This window comes from Borostomias antarcticus (genome assembly GCF_949987555.1).
Source record: "Borostomias antarcticus genome assembly, chromosome: 22".
Lineage (NCBI taxonomy): Eukaryota > Metazoa > Chordata > Actinopteri > Stomiiformes > Stomiidae > Borostomias > Borostomias antarcticus.
The window spans coordinates 14,220,767-14,245,472 of record NC_140255.1 but is presented as its reverse complement, the minus strand read 5'-3'; the positions used below and the strand labels follow the sequence as shown (position 1 = coordinate 14,245,472).

General features: G+C 47.1%; 1 protein-coding gene across 1 annotated transcript in view; it reads right to left on the bottom strand.

Annotated features, from left to right (window-relative positions):
- The window catches only part of shisa8b (shisa family member 8b), a gene marked incomplete at both ends in the record, with an annotated part of 30,706 nt that extends 6,000 nt beyond the window's left edge, over positions 1 to 24,706 (bottom strand). The window contains 3 exons of the mRNA XM_084456104.1: positions 2,320 to 2,444; positions 14,173 to 14,730; positions 24,648 to 24,706. Of these exons, the coding sequence (XP_084312230.1) occupies positions 2,320 to 2,444; positions 14,173 to 14,730; positions 24,648 to 24,706 (742 nt within the window). The remainder of the gene's footprint in view (positions 1 to 2,319; positions 2,445 to 14,172; positions 14,731 to 24,647) is intronic.

The following is a 24,706-nucleotide window of genomic DNA, read 5'->3' as shown; positions in this document are numbered from 1 at the left end:
GTATATCACGTGTGTTTGTGTGTGTGTGTGTGTGTGTGTGTGCTTGCTCGTCCCTACACTTACCCATAGAACCACCCTATGCCAGGCTTTTGTGTGTGTTCATGACCATGAAGCACTAAGAGACCACTGAGATCAGCTAGCACATGTGTGTGTGTGTTTGTGTGTGTACGTGTGTTTGTGTGTGTGTGTGTTTGTGTGTGTGTAATAAACAATACATATAAGGAGGCGCAACAGCATCTCACGCTGAGAGGCTTGGTTTACAAGAATAACAAGCTGTCTAGAGTCCTGAGGCTGTAAGCAAGAATAGAGAAGACAGGAGACGAGGAAACGACACAAAGAAAAATAGAAACCGACTGCCCAGCGCGAGGGACAGTAACAGGGTCAGCATGGAGTCTCAGACATCCCTTCATTCAGTCAGCTTAGTTCAGCTATGTTAGTGTTTATTTTTTTCCAGTGCCTTTCCTAACCCTCCCTCTCTCCCTCTCCATATCCCCCTTCCCTTCTTCTCTCTCCCTTTCCATCTCCCTCCCTCCAACTCCCTCCATCTCCATCTCCCTCCATCTCCATCTCCATCTCCATCTCCATCTCCATCTCCATCTCCATCTCCATCTCCATCTCCATCTCCATCTCCATCTCCATCTCCATCTCCATCTCCCTCCCTCCCTCTCCCTCTCCCTCTCCCTCTCCCACTCCCAGGAGTGACCGAGTTGAAGCCCACAGAGGGGACGCCCAGGAAGTACTATGGTTTAGCGGCTAACACCTAGGCCTCAGCTAAAGCAGGCCGAGACCGACCCATGGCGCACAGGAGACCCCGGGATCAAGTCCTGTGTGTCGTGCTTTCGCCCAACCCAGACAGAAGATTGAACCAGTCCAGAGACCGATCCAGCGTAGGAGGGGGGCCCAGTGACCAGCGGGACTGAGACTCAGGGCCGGGAGAGAGACGTCACATGATCCGTCGCAGCGGAGGAACACGAGGGATGAGGAGGGGGAGGGAGGGATGGAGAGAGAAGGGTGGAAAGAGCCAGAGAAAAAGGAAGAGAGGGAGGGAAATAGAGATGGGTAATGAGAGAGCGAGAGAGAGAGGGAGAGGGAGAGAGAGACGGGAGCCAGAGAGTGATAGAGGGGGGAATTGATGAGTCTGGCAGAGTCTACAGTTATTACCGTGAAAGCAAATCCTCCAGACTGGTGCAGTGTGTGTGTGTGTGTGTGTGTGTGTGTGTGTGTGACTGTGTCAGTCAGTGTGTGTGTGTGTGTGTATAGTCATGCTCTACATAGGCAGCTGGAGGGGAGAGGGAAGAGGTAAGGGGCCTCTCAGATCAAACACTCTTTGTATGACGTGTGTGTGTGTGTGTGACCATGCATGTAATCATGCATGTGTTCTACTTACTGATCCCACCACCCCTGTCCCCCTCCCCTCCCCTCCTCACCCCTCCCTCGATCTACTGCAGAGCTCAGATGAACAGTACGTCTCTCCCGGTCCACACTGCACTGGTGGTATCACCCTGAAACTCCAGCACCATGAAATCACTCATCTGTGGTACAAAACCTCTGTGTATAGGTACACCATCTTACCTCCACACACGTAGAGATCAAATATACACACACGCGTGGGGAGGAACCAACTGTGTGAAACACGCCGACCATTCCAGAGTCTCTCTCTCCATTGTGAGGCGTGGCGTAATATGGCGGAGGACAACTTTCCTTCTTCTTGAGGATGAAGGAGAGAAAGACTGGCTATACCTCCTCATACGCCATGAAGGCTCCACACAGACTTGTACCTCCTCGTCAAGGCACTACACACACTTCCTGTCACAGAAACACTCTTTGTTGTGTGGCTAGTTGCTGTAAGATCAACAGACAGGCCATAGAGATGGATAGATGGAGAGAAAGAGAGAAAGAGAGAGAGAGAGAAAAGAAGAAAAGAGGGCGTCTGGGAATAACAACTGTCGTGGCAGAATGAGTTCTAGCTGTTTGTGTTTTCCACAGAAGAACAAAGAGACATCCTCTACTGTGCTTTCTCTCCCTGTCTGCTTTGATGAGTTTAGTGTGTGTGTGTGTGTGTGTGTGTGTGTGTGTGTGTGTGTGTGTGTGTGTGTGTGTGAATGTGTGGGATTGTAGGACTGTGTGTGGCTGTGCGTCTAAACTGGAAATTTGTGTGTATGTGTGTGTGTGTGTGTGCTTGAGAGAGGAGAGAGAGAGAGAGAGAGAGAGAGAGAGAGAGAGAGAGAGAGAGAGAGAGAGAGAGAGAGAGAAAGACATAAAGAGTGTGTAGGTTTACTCAACACTGTGTGTGTGCAGACCAGATACAGCTCTACTCACCACTGCGGCTGCGTAGCATCCTAGCAGAGACCCCGTTGGCGCCCACCCCCATGGGGGGGCAGGGGATGGTGTTGTCCATCGAGCTCCCCTCACCTCCTGGCTGCTTCAGAAGCTCTGTCAGGGTCCTGTACACAGGAGGAGGCACGCACCCACGCACACACACACACACACACACACACACACACACATTTAATTCTGTCATACGCTACTGGACATGGTATAAAAGGCAGACAGTGTAGGGGCAACGGTGAACAATAATGGCTTTTATTTGAGATTTAGAGTAAAAAACTAAAATAAAATTTAAAAAAAGCTCCTTGTCTTAGGTGTGACTGTAGGAGAGGAGGGTGGAGGGGTGGAGGGGAGGGATGGATGGATGGATGGGCTCACTGAGGTGCAGTGTCTGTGGAGAGTGGAAGGGACACACACACACATGCACGCACGCACGCATGCTTGCACACACACACACACTCACACACCCGCACACAGACACACGCACACAGACACACACAGCCACACACACACACACACACACACACACACACACACACACACACACACACACACACACACACACACACACACACACACACACACACACACACACACTCCTCTTCTCCCAGTTGACTAACAGCCTGAGCGAATGCACTCGCTGCAAACGACCAAACGTTCACCACTTTGTTCATCACTTTAGATAAACACATTTCCTCGCTCGCTGTAAGTTTGCTGAATTGACAGTGTTGACAAGTTTCTGCTCCCTTGATCAATAATTCAAGTGACAGCGCCTCCGCTGCGCTAGCCCAGCTGGATGCGTAGCCCCATTTGCCTGCCGGATAGCGCCCGCCACACAGCCCGCACAGGAGGGACTGGGACTACACAGAGAGAGACTGCCAGGGGGGGAACACTTATGTGGCAGAGCTGCCAAATACTGAGCCCCTGGTATAGCGGCATACTGCCGATGTGTGTTCTGTTTATGTGAGCGCGCACGCGTGTGTCTGTCCGCATAGGGGCGGGGTCAGACATAATTCGCCTTATTCACCTGGCAGCCATATTGGTCAGTCGTGTGTGTGACTAAGCCACCTCTCCTCCCCTCTGTCACCGCAGTCTATAAACATGCCTCTCTTAACATCTCCCTTTCTCTCCATTTTACTTTTGCTTTGTATCTCTCTGTCTGTCCCTATATTTCTCTCTCTCTCTCTCTCTCTCTCTCTCTCGCAACCTCTAACTCTAGAAAGAGAGTGAGAGAAAGAAAGAGTGAAAAAAAGAAGTTGACAGATTTAGGGGCTGTGCTATCATGAAAGAGACAGATTTGGAGGCTGTGCTGTCTTTTTCACTCTTTCTCTCTCTCTTGCTCTCTCTCTCTCTCTCTCTCTCTCTCTCTCTCTGTCTCTCTCTCTCTTCCTAAATGTAGGCTTCTCTCCGCATTATCCCTGTGACTCACTGGTTGGGACATGCCTTGGGCTCCTCTGCTCCCTTCTTCTCCTGGCTCACTACTTAACTTGCTGAGCTGAACTTCTACTCCACAGCAGAGCCGTCTGTGTCTCTTGGCCTGGCTACTTGCCGAGGCTGAGAAAATTATCATGCAAGATTCTCCATGTTTGAAGTAGAGAGGGCTATAAGTAGCCTAAGGGATAATGAACGAGGGGCGGGTCTTTGTGCTGTTTAAATGACCGACATGGAGGTAGTGAATTGCCCGAGGCGGTAGCCGAATGAAGCAGTCTCATTTTATTAGTAGGCTAATTGTTGTTGTTATTAGCAGCAACAGCAGCAGTAATAGTAGGCCTAGTAGAAATAGTATGCCTATAATAATAATAGAGAAAACAGGAATATATTCTGTTGCTATTTGTTCACCGCTGTTTTATCTTGGGCAAACCTGGAAACGCAGTGGTTTCTATAGCAACCACTATATCATGTTTGGGATGCTACGGCTCTTGTTTGGGTCAGTTGTATGACCTGCGCATTGATTTAGAACATGTGTGATGCCGGGCGTATATACCGGGCGTTGTGGAGAAATTATGTATGCCTTTCGAATGCGTCTTGGCCAATCACAATCGAGCCGTTGTAGGCTATAAAAGATTGTGTAATTGGTTCGAATAGATTCACTCTTTTCATTTACACCTGCAGTTAAATCTCTTTTAAATCTGCAGTTAAATCTATTTTGAATCTATTGCCACCTTTTCACTGGTCATGATACTGAGCTATAGAAAACAAGGATTGTCAGTGAATTAACTTATACAGTAGGCTACATCATTATTTGTCTCAATACACACACACAGAGCCCTGTAACTTTCCCGACACACACAGTGTCTCTCCACAGCCTCTTACATAACAGCCTATCATCTTAGGCCTGTGGTGCACCGCCATCCGATCGGATTACACCGTCTGTGAGATGGGCGTCGGTTAATGCCCTGTAACAACCAATTAGCCAGTCATATCAGGAGCCCAGATATCTAATTAGCTACTCTGAACACGAGTACTCATTACCTCTGAGACGCTGGTTCTGCTCTGCATGATTATATACTCTCTTATAAAGATCTCTCAGAAAAAGTTCCAAAAGAGATATTTACTGCTGATTATACCTGTGAGAGAAACACCAGAGACAGAAAGTAAGTAATTAAGTAAGTAAGTAAGTAAGTAAGTAGGCTAAGTAAGTAAGTAAGTAAGTACAATTTATTTATATAGCACCTTTCACAGAGTATGGTCATTAAGTGCTTCACATGTACAAAATAGTAAAAAAAAAAATAGTAAAAACAATAACTCATAAAAACAAGGACATGGAAACACAGAGTTACAGACACACAAGGCTAGACAGGTCTGTCAGAATAGATGAGTCTTAAGCTGCATTTTAAAAGTGTCAACAGAGACCCACAGTTTAGGATCCACAATTTCAAAGGCTCAATCACCTTAAGTGTTAAGCCTTGAGCAGGGGACAACCAAGAAGCCCTGGTCAGAGGATCTGAGTGACCTGCTAGTGATGTAGGGATGGAGCAGGTCACAGATGTACACAGGTGCCTGACAATGCAGAGTTCTAAAAGTGATGACAAGAACCTGAAACTGAATCCTAAATTTGATGGGCAGCCAGTGTAAGGAAGCTAGGATGGGAGTAATGTGACAGGTATTTCTGGACCTATAGTCAACAGCCTTGCAGCAGCGTTCTGGACATTTATAGATGGTTCAGGGGTGACTTGCTAAGGCAGCTGAAAAGGGAAATACAGGAGTCCAGGCGAGCTGATACACAAGCATGAATAATCATTTCCAGCTCAGTTTGGGATACAACAGACTACTACTAGAGTTTCGCAATATTTCTAAAATGGAAAATAACAAGTATGGGTCTGTGATTTAATGTGACGATCAAAGTGCATTGCCTGATCAAAAATAACACCAAGATTTCCGAGCTTAGGCTGTACAGTTGGTTTGGCTGAAAGGGGCAACTTTAGAGGTGACACTATCTCAACCAATAATAAGAACCTCAGTCTTGTCTGTGTGAAGCTGAAGGAAATTGTTGGCCATCCAATAGGACCCAAAACAGAACCCTGGGGCACAACAAGATTTTAAGACACATAGGGACCAACTGACACTGAGGATCTCCTATTGGAGAGATAAGTGGGAGGAGAACCAGTTCTGGGTGCACTCCCAGAGACACTCACCCACTACCTAAGCCTTACGATCAGGATGCAGTGATCAAAAGATGTACTAAGGTCTAGCAGCACCAGAGCGGAGCCTTCATTCACATCAGAGGACCTCCTGATGTCGTTTGAGACTCTGTGAAGAGCTGTTTCTGTAGCTTCTGTAGCTTCTGGGATTCATCACAAATTCAGAACAGTGGAGAACTATTTGGCAACAACCTTTTTCTATGAGACAAAAGGCAATTTGTTTTTGGGCAGGGGCGGATAAAAGTTAATCTTTTTTCTGAGAGGCTGCATAGATGTCGATGAGATATCTAAGGGACTAGAAGAAGTTTTCATGGAGCCCACCAGATCAATGAGGTATTTCAGGGAAATGGGAGAGAAAGAAGACAGACAGACAGACAGACAGACAGACAGACAGATAGACAGACAGACAGACAGACAGACAGACAGACAGACAGACAGACAGACAGACAGACAGACAGACAGACAGACAGACAGACAGACAGACAGACAGGCAGGCAGACAGACAGAGAGTAGGATGGATGAGGTGATTATGAACAGTGATGGATGTGTGTGTCACCTCTGACCTCTAACTGAAACAGTGTCTAACCTCTCTGTCCACCTCTGGTCCTCATCCCTTACTGATGTCACTCTCCTGGACAGAGTAATCTATCAATCTGCCTCTCTCTCTCTCTCTCTCTCTCTCTCTCTCTCTCTCTCTCTCTCTCTCTCTTTCTCTTTCTCTGTCTCATGTGAGTTGGAAACAGGTTTGGACTGGTGTGGGACAGATGACTTCTTATTTCTAGAATCAACTTAGTCAGTAATCAAAGACAGTGAAGGACTTGGATGCATTGTTCATGTGTGAGATAATTAATTACAGGACCTCTAAGGGTCTTTGGTATATATTTTTTTACCCCTTGTGGTGCCTTTAACAAACATTTTGTGGAAACTGATAAAATCATGACTTGCCCTTGGTGGAATGTGAGTTCATGCCCAGGGTAATGCAGAATAAAAATGTGAATGCATACTCATGGTGCTGTGTGACATGATTTTAAAGATATTTTAAAGTTTTAAATGATGGTCCAGGCAGTCCTGCGGACAGATTCATGTATTTGTCATTTGTCTCCTCTTCCTCCTCTTCTACCTCATGCACACTTCCCATAGTTTCATTTAGCTTAGCTATTAGCGTTTGTGCACCTTAGGGGAGTATCCAAGTATAGTTTTTTGTTGTATTTTTGAAATGTGGTAGTGTCGTAGTTGTAGAAAATGCTTAGTGTAGCTTCAAGCTAGATCAGGCCAACCTTTTCCTAATTTGTAGCAGTTACTGTTTCTTCATCTTGTTTGCCTCTCTTCATCGGACCAGTATTTTGTCTGCTTGCATCAGTCCCACCTGTGTTCAATCCAATCAATTCACTCAGTGAATCCATGCTTAGTCCAGAGTACCTAATCATAATAAGATGTGACATGTATCCTTTTTTAGTTAGAGCTATCTGAAGCCAACCATGCTCCTCATATTCACTGCAACGTCTCCAATGTTCATGAAAAAAAAGAAATTTCACTGACATCGTAGATCTAGTGTGATATTTTTCAGAATTATACACAGTATCTCAAATACTGTCAAATTGTATTTTGAATTATGTCCTCACCCCGCCCCCCTCCACCAATCAGAGGCGTTGGCAACCCCACCAAACCCCCGCGTAGGACTACAGTTTATCCGGCCAGATTGATTGGCCACTGATTGAGCACAACAGTTACTCTGCAATTAGGAAGACAAGCCAAGAAATGTTTCATACCAGCCGGGTTTGTCATGCATGAAGCAGATAGAAGATGATAGATAGATAGATAAATAGATACGTACGTACATACATACATACATACATACATACATACATACATACATACATACATACATACATACATACATACATACATACATACATACATGAAGGCTGCCAAATGCCTCATGTGTGATTTAAGTTTATTTGAGAACGATCTTTTGTAGAACTTAAGAAGTTTTATTAGAAGATCAAGCGAAGGCCAAACTGCCAGCGTCTCACTTGGCTCAACAAAAGCATAACCTTCATGGCTGTTAAGTTCAGAGTTCAAGCCCTGTTTGGTGCAGAATAAACAAGCTAATGCCTACTCAGGCATTGTACTGTTTCATTGTACTGTTTGGATTTCAGACACATGATATTAAATATATTAGTAATTATCAAGTTTTAAATAATTAGTCCAGGCAGAGTCCCTCATGTATTTGTCATTTGTCTCCTCCTTCTTCCTCTTCTTCCTCAAAACACTGAACCAGTGCTGCACAGCAGCTATAATATTCTACAATGAATCCCTGAGTGACATTTTTGATCTTCAAGCCCCAATCAAAATGCAGGTGGTTTCCTTCTCTCGCTCTGCTCCCTGGTTCACCACTGAGCTAAGAAAAATGAAATCAGCTGGGGGCATACTTGAGTGGCGTCCCAGAAAATTGGTGCTCACCATCCAATAGCTGGCCTTTTGTGACCACCACCTTTCTCTCCAAGTTGTTGGAAAAACAGTTGCAGTACAGCTCCAAGAACATTGCAACCTCAACAACCTCTTTGAAAAGTTCCAGTCTGGTTCCCGACCAGCCCACAGCACTGAAACAGCACTACTTAGGGCCATGAATGACCTTCTGATGGCTGCTGATTCTGGCTCCCCCTGCCTCCTGATTCTTCTGGACCTCAGTGCAGCGTTCGATACAATTGACCCCATTCCATCCTCCTTGAACGCCTCCAAAACTCCATTGGTCTCCCTGAGCAAGTGCTGAGCTGGTTCTGCTCCTATCTGTCAGACAGGACAGACTATGTCTCCCTAGGGGCGTCCAGCTCTCAGATGTGCACAGTCACCTGTGGTGTCCCTCAAGGACCTGTTCTTGGCCCTATTCTGTTCATCCTCTATATGCTCCCCCTTGGTCATATCAGCAGACATGAAATGTAATTCTATTGCCAAGCCAATAACGCAGCTGTACTCGAGAACTGCCCAAAGTTCTTCTGTTGCCTGCTCATGACTCAACACCTGCCTTGAGGAGACAGGGCACAGATGAAACAAAACCTCCTTCAACTCAACAGCAGCAAGATGGATGCTCTACTTGTCGGCACCCCTCACCAGGTCCAGCACTCTCCCATAACCCACCTCACCATTGCAGTCCAAACCATCAAGCTCTTCTCCTCAATTACCAATCTTGGTGTCAAGTCTGAACCCTCATTGACTTTCAACACCCACATCAAATATCTCTGTAAGACATCATTCTGCAACCTTAATATTATCGCCAAACTCCATCCCACCTTGACCTTGCCTGATGCTGAAAGGCTTGTCCATGTCTTTGTCTCCTCAAGGCTGGACTACTGCAATGCACTGTTCATTGGGAACCCTGGCAAGAGCCTCCAGTACATCCAGAACGGTGCTTTCAGGATCCTGATGGGAGTGTGGAAATATACCCATATCACCTCTATCCTGGCATCTTTACACTGGCTCCCTATCTCCTATAGGATTGAATTCAAAACCCTAATTTTCAAATGCACCAATGGTAATGCACCTCCCGACCTTAAAGAACTCCTCACTCCACCAAACTCCTGCTGCAATCTCCAATCTGGAAACCTTCATACCTCCAGGTCTAAGCTCTGCTCTATAGGAGACCAGGCCTTTTGCTCAGCTGCCCCACGCCTTTGGAACGCCCTCCTTGACAATCTGAGGGCACTCTGGGTCGTCTCTTTTCCTCATTTCAGCACTTAGAGATTGTTTTCCCAATGAAGTGAAGTGCTTTTGTTTTCACAATGAATTAAGTGCTTTATAAATAAAATGTATTATTATTACTATGTACCCTTTGGTGGATCAATAAATGGTGTATTAAAACTCTCTTTACATCCCTCTCGCTCTTTCTCTCTCTCCATCCCTCTCTCTCTACATCCCCTTCTCTCTCCACCCCCCTCCTCTCTCTCTCTCTCTCTCTCTCTCTCCCCCACTATATCCCCCTCTCTCTTCATCCCCTCTCTCTCACCATTCCTCTCTCCCACTCTTTCTCCCCCCCCCTCTCTCTCCATCCCTCTTTCTCTCTCTTTCTCTCTCCGTCCATCTCTTCCTCCATTTATCTGAAACGGGGTTTTGGCTCAGACTCATCTGTCAGGGTGTATTAGGGTTGCAGAGCAGTGACATACATCTCTGTCAACACACACACACACACACACACACACACACACACACACACACACACACACACACACACACACACACACACACACACACATGCGTAACTATAATACGCAGAGGGGGGGTGGGAGGGGGTTGAGGGGAGGGTACATTTAAGCTAAGGGCCAGTTTGGGGGCCAGGGGGGTTAAAATGTCACTTTTTATTCACTACAATTAGACTCTCTCTCTCTCACACACACACACACACACACACACACACACACACACACACACACACACACACACACACACACACACACACATACTGTCAAAGGTGTCCAGGGAAATGTTTTGGTCCACCTGAGATGGTGATGTCTAAAGGAGGGACAGGGAGTGACAGACTGACGCTGGAGGTAATCTGAGATGGAGGGATGGAGGGATGAAGGGATGAAGGGACTGAGGAGAGAGCAGCAGGGGTCCGCCTCCATCCCTCCTCAGGGGTTGTTTTTAGTGCAAACATGTTTTTCATGTTTACCACCATGACACATGTTGTTCTTCACCCTCTCTCTCTCTCTCTCTCTCTCTCTCTCTCTTTAAAACAGAAAAACTAGTGAAAGTCAACCCAGCAGTTAAGGATAGAGGGCCCTAGAGGCATAGCTCATCAGTGAACAAGTGATGGGAGAATGGATGCAGGGAAGAGCAGTCCCATTTTCTGAGCATTGTGATTCATATGTATTTGGCTCCTGTCATCTCCATAGTTCAGCTGTGTGTTGTGCAGTGGTACGTAGCACAGAGTGGTCTGAATAAGGTCAAGGCCTTTGAGTGTCTCCACCATTTCCAAACATTACATAATAACATTTCTAAAAAGATCCAGGGCCTGAGGCAGCTTGAAACATTATACAGTTACGCACGCATGCACACACACACACGCACGCACGCACGCACGCACACACGCACGCACGCACACAGACACGCACACACACGCACACACACGCACACACACACACAGACACACACACATGTACACACACACACACACGCACACACACACGCACACACACACACAGACACACACACATGTACACACACACACATGCACACAACACTACTCTCACTCTCACACATACCCTACTCTCACTCTCACACATACACATATTCATATTTACTGTACACAAGGAAGCATCTAGCATATCAGCGGCCCACCCACCTCACCAGCCCTCTCTGTTTCTCTGGTGTTAGTTTCGTCTCATCCTAGAGTGCGCTGGTGGATAGTGTACGCCACGCTGTCGCCACGCCTGTGGCCCTTGTGTTCTCAGTGTTGTGATCTGAAGCGTGCTCTCGCGACCCCAAACGTCGCTCTCCTCATTCTTGTTGTTAATTGGACTATAAATTGCTACATGCGAGCTGCCTGTTTGTTTGTGTTCTCCACATTCATAAGTCCCGCCCACTTGATGTCTTCCATTAGGGCTGACGCGGACCATCTGGGGCCTGGGGACAGTGGCACGATCCAAATGGGCCAAACCAACTGCTGTGATTATTTAGGCGGTTGGGTTATGTACTATAAGTATGACACCTACTCTGGTTTTGTCGATGTTACCAGTGAAGAATGTGGATTGGTTCAGCTGGGAAAAAAACACACACACTGGGAAGAAGCAAAGCCACACCGTGTAGTGAAGTTCAGAAGGTTTATTCAACACTTGTTGGGGTGCACACACCCGCAACATTCTTCCTAGAAACAAAGAAACCATTGTTTTTTTGTGTTTTAAAAATACATTTATTTATGATTGTATCCCACTTTCACCCAATTTGGTAGCCAATCACACCTGACCTACTGTCCAATTGTCCCTTATCACTGTTGTGGAGGGTCTGTCGCACAACCCTGTGGTTGGCAATTCAGAAGAGAGAGCCAGCTTCCTGACTCTCTGGACCCCCGCGCCGAAATTAAATGAACCACCCTCGGGAGTGTTGGCCCAATATACCACTCCCCTGTGGGATCCGGGTCTGGTGAGACCAGGGCGTGAATCCCGGCCCCTGGTGGGCAGCTGCACCGGAACCTGATGCTTAGACTGCTACACCACCACAGACCCCAAACCATTGGTTTTCATAGAGAAAGATGAATATCAAAACATGTGGTCCTAAATGCTGTAGGTCAGTGGATGTTGGGGGAAGAGTATCTACCACTCCTCAAAGAGGCCCATAGTTATGAGCTCATCCACAATCCAGAGTCATCACCAGGCAGATTAAAGAGAGGAGAGAGGAGGGGTACCGGGTTGATGAGAGAGGAGGAGTACCAGGCAGATTAAAGAGAGGAGAGGAGGAGTACCACCTAATGCTGGTTTAATCAGCCTACCCAGAGTACAGCAGGGTGATGTCGAAGAATGGAAGAAAAAGAACGGGAAAGAGAGAGAGAGATTGTGGGCAGGTGAAGAACGAGTGAGAGAACGGGAAGGTTAGGAGCGAGTGCAGAGGGGAGAGGAGGGGAGCTGTAGACGGGCAAAGAGGAAAAGGGACAGAGTGTTAGCCAAATTTGGTTCATCTCTGTGAGTCGCAGTAATCTCACAAGGATGCCTAATCTGGTAAAAAGTGTTAATCTGAGAGTGTTTATGGGACAGGAAGGGTTCTATCTCCACAAGGTGTTAACCTTGGAGGAATACTAATCCCAGGAATGTTTTCCCATAGCCTGAGACCATCCATGTCCCACCGTGTGAGCCGGTGGATAATCCCTGCAGGAATAGAGGTTTAGTTTAGTTAAACACACCGCTGGGATTATCTTCATCCTGGTCTTTACTACTGGGAGACCTAAAAAGTTCGTTTTGTACATTTTGCATTTTCATATTCGGGTCAACTTTAATGACCGGTCAACGGTTATATGATAATAAAAACCAGTGTTTCAATGGAGCTGTTGCTGTTATACAGTTCTAATGTCATATCCCATCTCTGCTGACGAACAGGAGCTGTGCTGTGAAGTCGACTGAGGAGAAAGAAAGAAGAAGAAGAAGGCTACAAAAGAGAAGAAAGAGAGCCGGGGAGGAGAGGAGACGGACAAAAGAGGGTTTGGTGGAGAGAGAGAGAGGGAGGATGGGAGAGAGTGAAATATGCAGGGAGAGACAAAGAGAGAGACAAGACTCGTCTCCCCTCTGGCCCGGCTTCAATTGATTATGCCACAGGGCACAGGAAGAAAGGAAGGAGGAGAGATGGGAGGAGGAGAGGAGGAGAGGAGGAGAGCTATGGACATATGAAGAGAGGGAGAACAGGCACAGTGCAGGGGTATTTGACTCCATGCAAGCACGGCTGTTTGTATTAATGACGTCCCGGGGGAAAGAGACTGAACTCTGGGCTGGATATTTAGCCTGACAACCACAGGGGGGCTGTTAGAGACGGGGGGGTGAATGTGAAGATAAGATGGAGAGGAGGGGAGAAGAGGACTGATGTGAAGCCATTTGTAGATACTTTTGTGAGCAGGAGTCATATTCTATACTGTTACCATGGCCTTCGGAGGGAAGGGGGGGAGTAATATTGTAAATGTAACCGTAGGCTGGTTTGACCATATCCATTGCTCTGTTAGCTAGAAACAAATTACTGGTGTTTACTTACAGAATGTTTCAATAAGAATATACTGCTATTGTCACTGTGATTTCTCTACTTCTCTCTATTTGTTTCTTTCTCTTTCTCTCTCTCTCTGTCTCTCTCTCTTTCTCTCTCTCTCTGTCTCTCTCTGTCTCTCTCTCTTTCTCTCTCTCTCTTTCTCTCTCTCTGTCTCTCTCTCTTTCTCTCACACTCTTTCTCCATATTTTAGGGCACCTGATACTCCCTGATTAGTGGTAGATTACTGAACACCATATCTTCCTACATTCAGTATCAAAAATAAATGAAATCACCCGTCTGGCTAAACTGATCGGGAGGCACACTGACTGAGTCTGTAAGATTGAGATGGAATCATATCATGTGTTGTCTGTCAACACTGAGACACTTAATATTCCATCACCCCTGCACACACACACACGCACGTGCGCACACACACAAATGCACACACACACACGCACGCACACACACCTCCCCCCTCTCTGCTCACCGTGTGTTGCTGAGATCGTTCTGCCCGGCTCCGCCCCCCCGCGTCTTCTCCAAGGCCAGCTTGGTGAAGATGCCCACCAGCACCATGATGGCAACCACCCCGCAGATGATGTAAACGATCATGTGGGTGCGGTCCCTCTCGTGGTCGGCGTGGTTCTCGGTGACGGTGGACACGGGCTTGCCGGTGTTGGCCCAGATAGGCGTGTCGTAGTTGGAGCAGATGGTCTGGTCCAGCCGCTGCAGGCGGAACTGACAGCAGAACCGGTAGAAGCAGGTCCCGCAGCAGTACAGGAACATGCCGGCGTTGCAGTTGAACGGAGGGTCCCACTGGCCCATGACATCGTAGTAGCCCTGGCAGCGGGTGCCGCCGGCCGGAGCCTCGTCCTCGTCGTCGACGTCGCCGCTGCTTGGCGTGGACAGGCCGGTCTCTGGCACGGCGGCAGCGGCCTGGGTCGTGATCTCCTTGACGGACGGTGAGGCCGTCTGATTGGCCGGCGCGATCTGGAGGTCCACGGGCGGGCCAACCGTGGCCGCCGCAGCGCCCCGAACCTGGGCCAGGCTGGGGCGGTTGAGGAAGAGGAGGAGGAGGAGGAGGAGGAGGTGGGAGGAGAGGGGGCAGGGCGCCTTGCTGCACCTCATCCCCGAGGCTGGAGGCTGGAAGAGAAGAGATGGAGAGAGGCGTGGTGAAAAGCTGACGTGTACGCGTGAGGTCGTGGGTGAGCCTGTGTAGCAAGGCTCCGAAGGTCCTAACAGAGATCACGCTTGAAATATTACAACGGTTTGTCACACCTTTATGCAGGAAAGCACTTTTCCAACAAAAAACCTGAAACTAGAATTGAAAGAGATTGATCGTCTACATCACCAGAAAGCTCCTCTTGTTCCTATTGAGGAACGTGCTCATCCCACACTGAGCTGTGCATCATGGCAAACACAGGCGATATTGTTTTTATTTACTAGGAGTATTTTCTTCAAACCAGCACAGAGAGAGAGAGCAGAGGATGTCTGATGGAGATGGGACGGTCTGATTTCTGTCTGGAATTAAAAAAAAATATTGGTCTGTTCTCTCAACTTGGAAAATGTTTACTCCCGCAAGTCAATCAGACACACTGTACTTTACTGATCTACGCCAGAGAAAAGATTGGCGCAAAGTACACCATGATCCAGTGACTTGGTTGTACATCGACCTGGAAAAGAAAGGAGTATGAAAGCAGACCCAGTGATATTCATTCACGTCAACTACATACGCAGAAGCAGCTCCTACCTTAATGTGAAATAATTTGAAAGTGTCGTCTGGGAAAGGCTCCTAATTAAAGCCGTCCAATATTCCTGGGTGTATATCCCTCTTTAGAAATATCCACAAACTTTACACAGCATTGTCCCTCGGAGTTCACAGACTTCTGGTTCGTCCTCACGTCTCCTCCAAAGACATCATCAGTTTTAACACTGATCATCAAAGACCTCTTCTTCTCCTCTCCCCCTTCTCTCCGTTCTCTTCTTCTCCTGCTCTCCTTTGTCTCCTCTCTTCTTCTTCTCCTCTGAGGTGTGTGTGTTGGTCTTGCTCAGTCCCCGGTGGCAGGTGGGGGTCCAGACTCGTCCTGCGCTGTTATAATCCCAGAGAGCGCTGCGCTGATGAGCCAGTGTGCGCGTGTGTGTGTGTGTGTGTGAGAGAGAGAGAGAGAGAGAGAGAGAGAGAGAGAGAGAGAGAGTGTTTGGGTGAGAGAGAGTGTGTGTCTGCCTGTGTGTGTGTGTGTGTGTGCAGTTGAATGCGCTTGGCTCAGAGCTCTCTGAAATGCAACAGTTCAGGAGCCAAATGAAACTCCCTCTATTCCTCTCCTCCCTCTCTCTCACTCCCTCCCTCTCCTCCTCCCCTCCCTCCCCCTCTCTCCCTCTACTCACTCCCCATCACACACTGAGAAAGAGAGGACGAGAGAGAGAGGAAGAGAGAGAGAGGAAGAAAGGAAGAGAGGGAAAGGGGAGGATGGTCTGCTCACATTATCCCAGAGAAAGGGGGAAGGAGGTTGAGAAAAAGGATGAGTGGGAAAGTAAGCGAGAAGTAATTAAGATGTGTGTTTACAGTAATGTGTGTATGTTTTGCCTGCTTTTAACAATATTTACAGTATGCTTTATGTTTTTAATGTAATCACGTGCGTGAAAAGAGGACAGCTAACATCTGTTTATGTCACTTCTGTTGCTCTACTTCTATCTTTTGTTATCTCTCACAGATGACCCTCCCTGGTTTGTGTGTGTGAGAGAGAGAAAGAAAGAGAGAGAGAGAGAGAAAGAGGGAGTGTGTGTGTGTGTGTGTGTGTGTGTGTGTGTGAGTGAGTGAGTGAGTGAGATAGAGTGTGTGTGTGTGTGTGTGTGAGAGAGAGAGAGAGAGAGAGAGAGAGAGAGAGAGAGTCTGTGTCTGCATCTGACAGATTACTGTATGTCCAGAGGTCCAACTGTAGGATTCTCCATTTGTTTCCTCGTTAATCCCAACCTGAACAGGAAACAGAGAGATACCCTCTCTAACCCGGTCTAATCTCAACCACACATAATCCCACAACAGCAAACACCTTTCTGCCCCTTCCCCCTCTCTGTCTCTCTCCCTCCGTCTACTTCTCTCTCTCTTGCATACACACTCTCTCCGCATACCTTATGTACATACATTGATGCCAAGTGCAATTATAACAGCTTTTCCTAAAGCAAATGATAGAATATGAAAATGGTGATTAAGCACTTAGCAGTTCAGATTGACATGGGGTTTAGCTCTCCCTAAGCCCCCCCCTCTCTCTGTCCATTTTGTGTCCAAGAATGGGGAGGGGGAGAGGGAAAGAGAGAGAGAGAGAGAGAGAGAGAGAGAGAGAGAGAGAGAGAGAGATAGAGAGAGAGAGAGAGAGAGAGAGAGAGAGAGAGAGAGTGAGAGAGAGGCAGGGAAAGACAAATGTGGGACAGGAGAAAGAGGGGGAGGGGAGAAATGAAATACTTTCAGATTCTGAGTGAACCAGGCCAGGTCCAGCCTGGCTTATGTGCGTGGCAGGCTTGTTTGTGTTCAGGACTGGTAGGATGGAAGCTAGTCATGCCACTGAAATAGCTGTGAATTGAAATAATGTCTGATAAACTAAGATAGGCCTTGTCGCCTGGACACATCAGTTCCAATACTTCCAATGCTAATCCAGCACAATAAGAGCGGGATAGCCAGTTAGCTCATGAGCTCACTACAACTAGCAGCAGCTTCCATAACATTAATGGTATCAGTCAATGGCCAAAGCAGTTACACTGATGATTCCTGTAACGTTAGCTATTTTGGTGTAATTGGTTCAACTTCTGTTTCTGGACAAAGGTAAGATAACACAAGGCTAGTGGACCTACAGCGGGTCCCAGATGGACGAGTTGGCGGACCTCCTGGCGGAATATAACACAAGGCTAGCGGACCTGCAGCAGGTCCCTGATGGACGAGCTGGAGGACCTCCAGCCGAATCCGCTCACAGGTTCCTGGCCATTTGCACATCGAATGGCAAGCGGACCTCTGGCGGATATTAGCGTTAGGGACAGCGGCCCGCTAGTAATCCGAAATGCTCCCGCTATTGCTCCACCACCATTCCACCGGTAGTTTATTGTCTATATCCTTCTATTCCTAAAGTAACTTACTCTGAACATTTTTTGGGTAATGCTTCCTTTCATAGTCCCCCAATTACTAAACATTTACCTGGTAAATACATGCAAAGTATAGCCTAATATATAATGGGTAATTACTGAGACACCTATACTGTTGGTATAATTTCAAAGTATCAGAGTATTTCAAATGTTCAATTACTGCACATAAATTCAATAACTGACAAAGCACCACCAAGTAACCACATTTTTACATAGCTTCTATAACATCCAGTGACAAAGAATCTTCCACACCAGGGTTTGAACCCTGACCTTTGACATGGGAGGCAGACACCCTATCCACTATACTACTGAGGAACTTGATACAGTGCGATGTCATGGTCTTTTTATTTTGGTGTTCTGGGACCACTGCCTCTTGTAGTGGCAACATAGAAATGCAGGTCAATAACGGGACGGAGGGATTAACAACCCGACATTTGTTATCTTTGGTGCGTGTCGCTACGCACAAAAAGAAGAAGATATGGGCCAAGAGGCGAGGGAAAGAGAGAGAGCGAGAGAGAGAGAGAGAGAGAGAGAGAAGAGAAACAGATAACAGAGAGAGAGAGGGAGAGAGAACAGAGAGAGAGTGACAGAGAAAGAGAGCGAGAGAGAAGGAGTTGAGAGAAAGATGAGAGAGAGAGCGGGAGAGAGAAGAGAGAGTGATAAAGAGACAGCAACAGAGAGGCGAAAGGATTATGAGTTGGGGAGGATGCACAGAGAGGAGGAGCTGTCTGAGAGACAGACAGGTGATAGGTGGAGAAGGAAGGAGGGAACGACAGACGGACGACAGGTAGAGAGAGACAGGCAGACAGACAGACAGACAGACAGACAGACAGACAGACAGACAGACAGACAGACAGACAGACAGACAGACCAGGGATGGAGGGAGAGAGACCGATCACAGAGCAGGGATGGAGGGAGGGAAATGACTGGCAGAGGATGGAGGAGTCTGGAATCAGGATAAGAGAAGGACAGGAAGGCAGACTTAGCAAGGAGCACAGAGACAGGGGGTGTGTGTGCACGTGTGTGTTTGTGCATGTGTGTGTTTGTGCATGTGTGTGTGTGTGTGTGTGTGTGTGTGCCATGTCAAAGGAGAGGAGGGGTAGTTGTTGTGTGAATTCTGATTAATCCCTTAGAAGTAAAGTTCTGCTTGAACTAGATTCACTAACTGAAGTGCCTGTGGCTCTCCTATGGCTCCCTCACTGGCTCCCTCACAGAGAACTCAGTAAAGACACGTCTTAATATTTCATCCTGTTCCGTATTCATTGACATTAGCCAGTCTGATTATGAATATTAATGCGTCTTGTGTGTCCTCCCTCTTTTCTTTTCTCTTTTCTTCTTCTCCTTCTTCATTCCCCCGTTCATCACACATTCTATCACCCCCCTTCTCTCTCGGAGAGAGGGAGACAGATGTACTGTATCTCTCAAAGTACAAAAGAGAGAACATACTAGAACCTGCCTGTCTTTCAGTTCTCATGCAAGGTTATTGTCTGAATAAAAACAAAACATTTAGATGATTGTAAATACATTTTTGAATATACAAAGTACTTTATTAGTCCAGGTGATACGTGGGAAAATGTTCTCTTTTTCATAAAAGCATGAAGATGGGACACTTAGTTTGGGGCCCTGAAACATTTTCAGAAATGGAGCCATTGCGCACACATCTCGTGGCATTCGATCAAGCTCGTCTTGAGTTGTTTGAAAGAGAGGGAGAGGAATCGAGCAAATCCCCCCAACAAGGATACTCTGGTGCATCACCTCAAAAGACCAAGGAGGACACTGTTGGGGTCAAACCCTTGAGGTGGCACCAAATGTACCATCTCCTCCAGACTGGGGTTGGATGGTCCCAAGTGACTGGGGACCATTGTGATCAACTCTTCCACAGGCAAGCAGTCCATTCTTGAACTTGTAAGTTGTGACTGCAAGAAAGACTGCCGAAGGCATTGCAAATGCAAAAAAGCCATCTTAAAATGCACAGCTCTGTGTCAATGTGGAGGAGATTGAATATTGTTCTACTCATTACAGTCACTGTATTGTCATAGTTAATGAACAAAAAGGATAATGTTTTTAAAACTTTACACAACAGACATTCATATTATAAAGTCTAGCACCCAAATCCACCAAGAATGGATTGCTCCTGCTAATAGCTCAATATTTTGCACAGCAATTGCAACGGCAATCTACTCCAGTTTAGCACGATATCTACAAAAGATTTTGCTCTAATGATATGCCCGGGCCATCTGTGTGCAATTTATGCCCAAGATACGCAACATGTATCTCCGAAAAATATGATTCTCACTGAGGTCGAAAAGGGATATTCTCCTCTTCTTGCGCATGCCTGGCATGATGATGCCTTCGTCTCGCTACAATAACTGCTGCCATGATCCCTAGAAAGCCCAGACATGTCAGACCCTTATGTGTTAAACTTACCACCAGCTGAATGTTATTTGTTCTTGTTATGCGTCTGATTGAATAGTCGGATCTTTCCCCAGTGTTTCTAGCTTTTCTCCATATTTCAGGACACAGATTGGTTCATAATGAAAGCGACAGCACTTTTTTTGCAGAAAATATCAGTTGTGTTTGTTGCTGTGCATCACAGATGGCTGGAGATATGATGCAAAACATATAATTCGGGTATGGCGGAAAATAAAATGGCTGCCATGACTGCCACGAGGCGTTTTTGCGATGGCTCCATTTCTGAAAATGTTCCGGGCCCCAAAATGTACAAGTGTACCAACTTTCGCGCTTTCATGAAAAAGTGAACAATTCACCTCAAATTTGGCATGTAGCCAATCACCTGGACTATATAACAGTTCTTAGCAGCTGTCTACTTCAAAGTATACTTTCCCCAGACCTGTTCTGTTGCTCTGGTCTAATCAAACTACTTTTTGGCTGTTTTCCCCAGCCTGTGTGTGTGTGTGTGTGTGTGTGTGTGTGTGTGTGTGTGTATGTGTGTGTGTGCGTGCGTGTGTGTATTTGAGTGCTAAAGTAAGACCTGGAGCTGTAGGAGGGAGGCTGTGATCAGAGAGTAATGAGGAGACTCTGGGCTTTGATGCTGCTCTGCCCGGGGATCCTGGGGGATCAGTGGAGCTGCTGGTGGGGGTGGGGGGCCGGTGGGGGACGGGGACCTTTGACACCTGGAGAGACAGAGAGGGAGGGAAGAAGGGAGAGGGGGGTAGAGAGAGGGTGGCAGAAAGAGGCTAGTAGGAAAAGAGAGGCAGGGAGAGGAAGTAGGGAAAGGGCTGCGGAGAGAGGGAGGTAGAGAGAGGGAGGGAGGAAGAGGAAGGGAGGGAGCCCTCACAGGACCTACAGTATGATGGTAAAACCACTGAGCTTGTATTGACGTCCATCCGACAACAAGATGGGAGAGGGAGGCATGGTGACGGCAGAGTAACGCCTGGTGATCCAAAGACATACAGACAGGTAGGCTGGGGTAAGACAGGTAGGCTGGTAGGTAGGACAGACAGGTACCTGTAGGCTGGGGTAGGACAGACAGGTAGGCTGGGGTAGGACAGACATGTAGGCTGGGGTAGGACAGACAGGTAGGCTGGGGTAGGACAAACTGGTTGGCTGGGGTACAGACAGACAGGTAGACTGGGATACAACACACAGGTTGGATGGGGTAGGACAGACAGGTTGGATGGGGTAGGACAGACAGGTTGGATGGGGTAGGACAGACAGGTAGGCTGGGGTAGGACAGACAGGTAGGCTGGGGTAGGACAGACAGGTAGGCTGGGGTAGGACAGACAGGTAGACTGGGATACAACACACAGGTTGGATGGGGTAGGACAGACAGGTTGGATGGGGTAGGACAGACAGGTTGGATGGGGTAGGACAGACAGGTACTGTAGGCTGGGGTAGACAGACATGGTCCCTGACAGAGAGAGAGAGCCCAGTAATGTCCACACTGCCTATTGGGACTCTCAGGGAATGTGATTACAGTATGTATTTGTGTTTGTGCGTGTGTGGGTGGGTGGGACTTCAATAAAGCACACACACACACACACACACACACACACACACACACACACACACACACACACACACACACACCAGGTTGGTTTGGATGATAAATAATGCATGGTGTGTCATCAGTGGGCAGAGGTCAAAGGTGATTCAGGGAGCCAATCAGATCCAGGTCGGTGGGTAGAGGGGGAAATATGATGCCATGGCGACGACATCTGGGACCCGCTGAAGAGCGTGTAAAATGACTGATATCCCCCTCAGACAAGGTGGTGGTGTGATCAGATAGAAGAGAATGTTGTTTCACATCAACAGCATATTTCACCTCTTTTAGGATAAGAAAGGGCAGCTCCTCTGGGAGGTGTGTGTGTGTGAGTGAGTGAGTAAGTAAGTGAGTGCGTGTGTGTGTGTGTGTACGTACTGTACGGTGGAGGCCTGCTCTTCTAGGACGTACGCACACACACACACTCCTGCGTGTGAACGACATATCAAACAGGTCGGCTCATCGATTCCGGCTCACGGGATGTGATGTCATCCTCATGACGTGGGAGGGGCCTCCCTGTTGATCTGCAGAAATGGGCGGTGTGAGTCACATTAGTATTCCTCTTCTTCTGCACCAGATAAGCTCGCAGCACTTATGCATATAGTACAACAGCGCCTGTAAGGAATACCAATCAGAGTCTGTTTACGCACTCACCTCTTCTCTGTGACCTGTACTGTATAGCTGGGAGTGTGTGTAGGGTCAGCCGCTGCAGGCTAACTATAGAGAGAGTGTTTAATCAACTCTCGTACGCCCTGGAGGACCGGGCGGTAATTACATGAGCTCCTGACGTGGGTCACCTTGGTTGATAGAACACACCCACACATTAGAATTGCACACACGCACACACACACACACACACACACACACACACACACACACACACACACACACACACACACACACACACACACACAGAAAAAAACACATAACCAGGGAGGGGCCTCAATGAGATGATGTAAATTGTATACATCATGCTGTTCTTAATTCTGGAGCAGTGCAGAGTTGAGTTTTCTTTCTGTCAGGCCCATGAGCGCGTGTGAGAATGCTTTTCTCCTCCCTCTCTGTGAAGTATAAAACGTGCTTTTAAGTTGTCAGCTTGTTCACCATTTGAGGATTTATTTCCTGTCGGCTGGTGTGTGTGTGTGTGCTTGTGTGTGCTTGTGTGTGTGTGTGTATGCTGCTCTGACAATCCATAAACAGCCCTGTGTAACTAATGAGTGGAGTTTATATGCATAGCACAGTGAGACTAAATCTTCCTGCTGTTGAAGCCTGCTATGGCCAACACACACACACACACACACACACACACACACACACACACACGCACACACACACACACACACACACACACACAAATGGCTGTCTTTGGTAAATAAAGCTATTTGGAGCCTAATGTCTTCTGACTGAGACATCGCAGCCAATTTCACAGCAGTTACTCTTTCATTTCAGAGTGTTCAGCATTGTTAATAACAGATCGGTTTCTAGATGCTTGCCTCAATAAATCTCTCTCTCACTTTCTCTTCTTCTCTTTTACTCTCTCTCTATCTCTCATTAATTTGCTCTATTCAACGAGAGGAACCTCTGTTTCAATGACTGAGCACTCGGTCTTCTTAACCACCCAGGAGAATCCGGTTGGTTCTGGGAATAATGGACTCTATGAAGATACTTTCACATCTTTCAGCTCCTTCAATCCAACAATAATTCATTCAAACTTTATTTCAGATTCAGGGTCCAGATAAATAACAAGACATAACATACAAGAATATATATATATATATATATTTTTTTTTAAAGTATATGACTAATATGACTGTAGTGGAAGAACTCTACAGAGCAGCTTTAACCATAGAGAGCAGCTTTAGCATGGAGGTGTTGTTATAAAGAAGTTATTACAGCTGTCCTTCTTTATCAGGACCTCTTTATCAGGCTGATGATTATTCATTACCTCGTAAATGCTTTGTGTTCAGGGGAAACAATTAAAGTTTTGATTGCACGGCCTCATTAAAGGGGTGAGAGGAAGAGAGGAATGGAGAGATTAAAGGGGTAGTGCGCTATTTTAGACATTTAGCCCTATTTGTGGTCTGTCTACCATGAACCTGAAACATAGAGACCATAATTTCACTGATCGTTCCAGTATTGAGCTAGCTGCAGTTTCTCTGTAGGCGCTCACTGGGCTACAATGGAAGTCTGTGAGGAAAATGTTCTGGTTCCTGTTTGGAGAATGGACATTGGTATAAAAAAAATCTTTGCTGTGTGTTTGTGTGTGTGTGTGTTTGAGAGAGAGGGAGCAAGAGAGAGAGAGCGCTTGTGTGTGTGTTTGTCTCCATCTGTTTTTTTAGCTCTCTCCCCTGTACACAATAATCCGATCAGAAGACGGAGGACAGAACATCTATAGAAGAGAGAGAATGAGAGAAGAGTTGCCTGCCTGCCCTGGTGACATCTCTTATGGCAATAATTAACAACATTAACATTAACAACCACTCTCCCTCGATGCCCACATAAAGAAAATCACCAAGGTTTCTTTTTTTCATCTTAGAAACTTGGCAAAGATCCGCCCTCTTCTCTCCCAGCCAGCTGCTGAACGCTTCATCCACACCTTTGTTTCCTCACGCCTGGACTACTGCAATGCCCTCCTAGTGGAGGCATCCGCAAAATGCATCAACCAGTCTCAGTATGTCCAGAACTGTGCTTCCCGTGTTCTTACCCACACCTCCCCGCGTGAGCACATCACTCAGGTGTTATTTAGCCTCCACTGGCTTCCTATTCGCTCACGCATTGATTTTAAAGTTTTAACCTACACCTACCAAGCCATCCATGCCACTGGCTCATCTTACCTCTCTGACCTCATCACACTGTCCTGCCCTACGGGCACCCTCCGCTCCTCCAGCTCCAT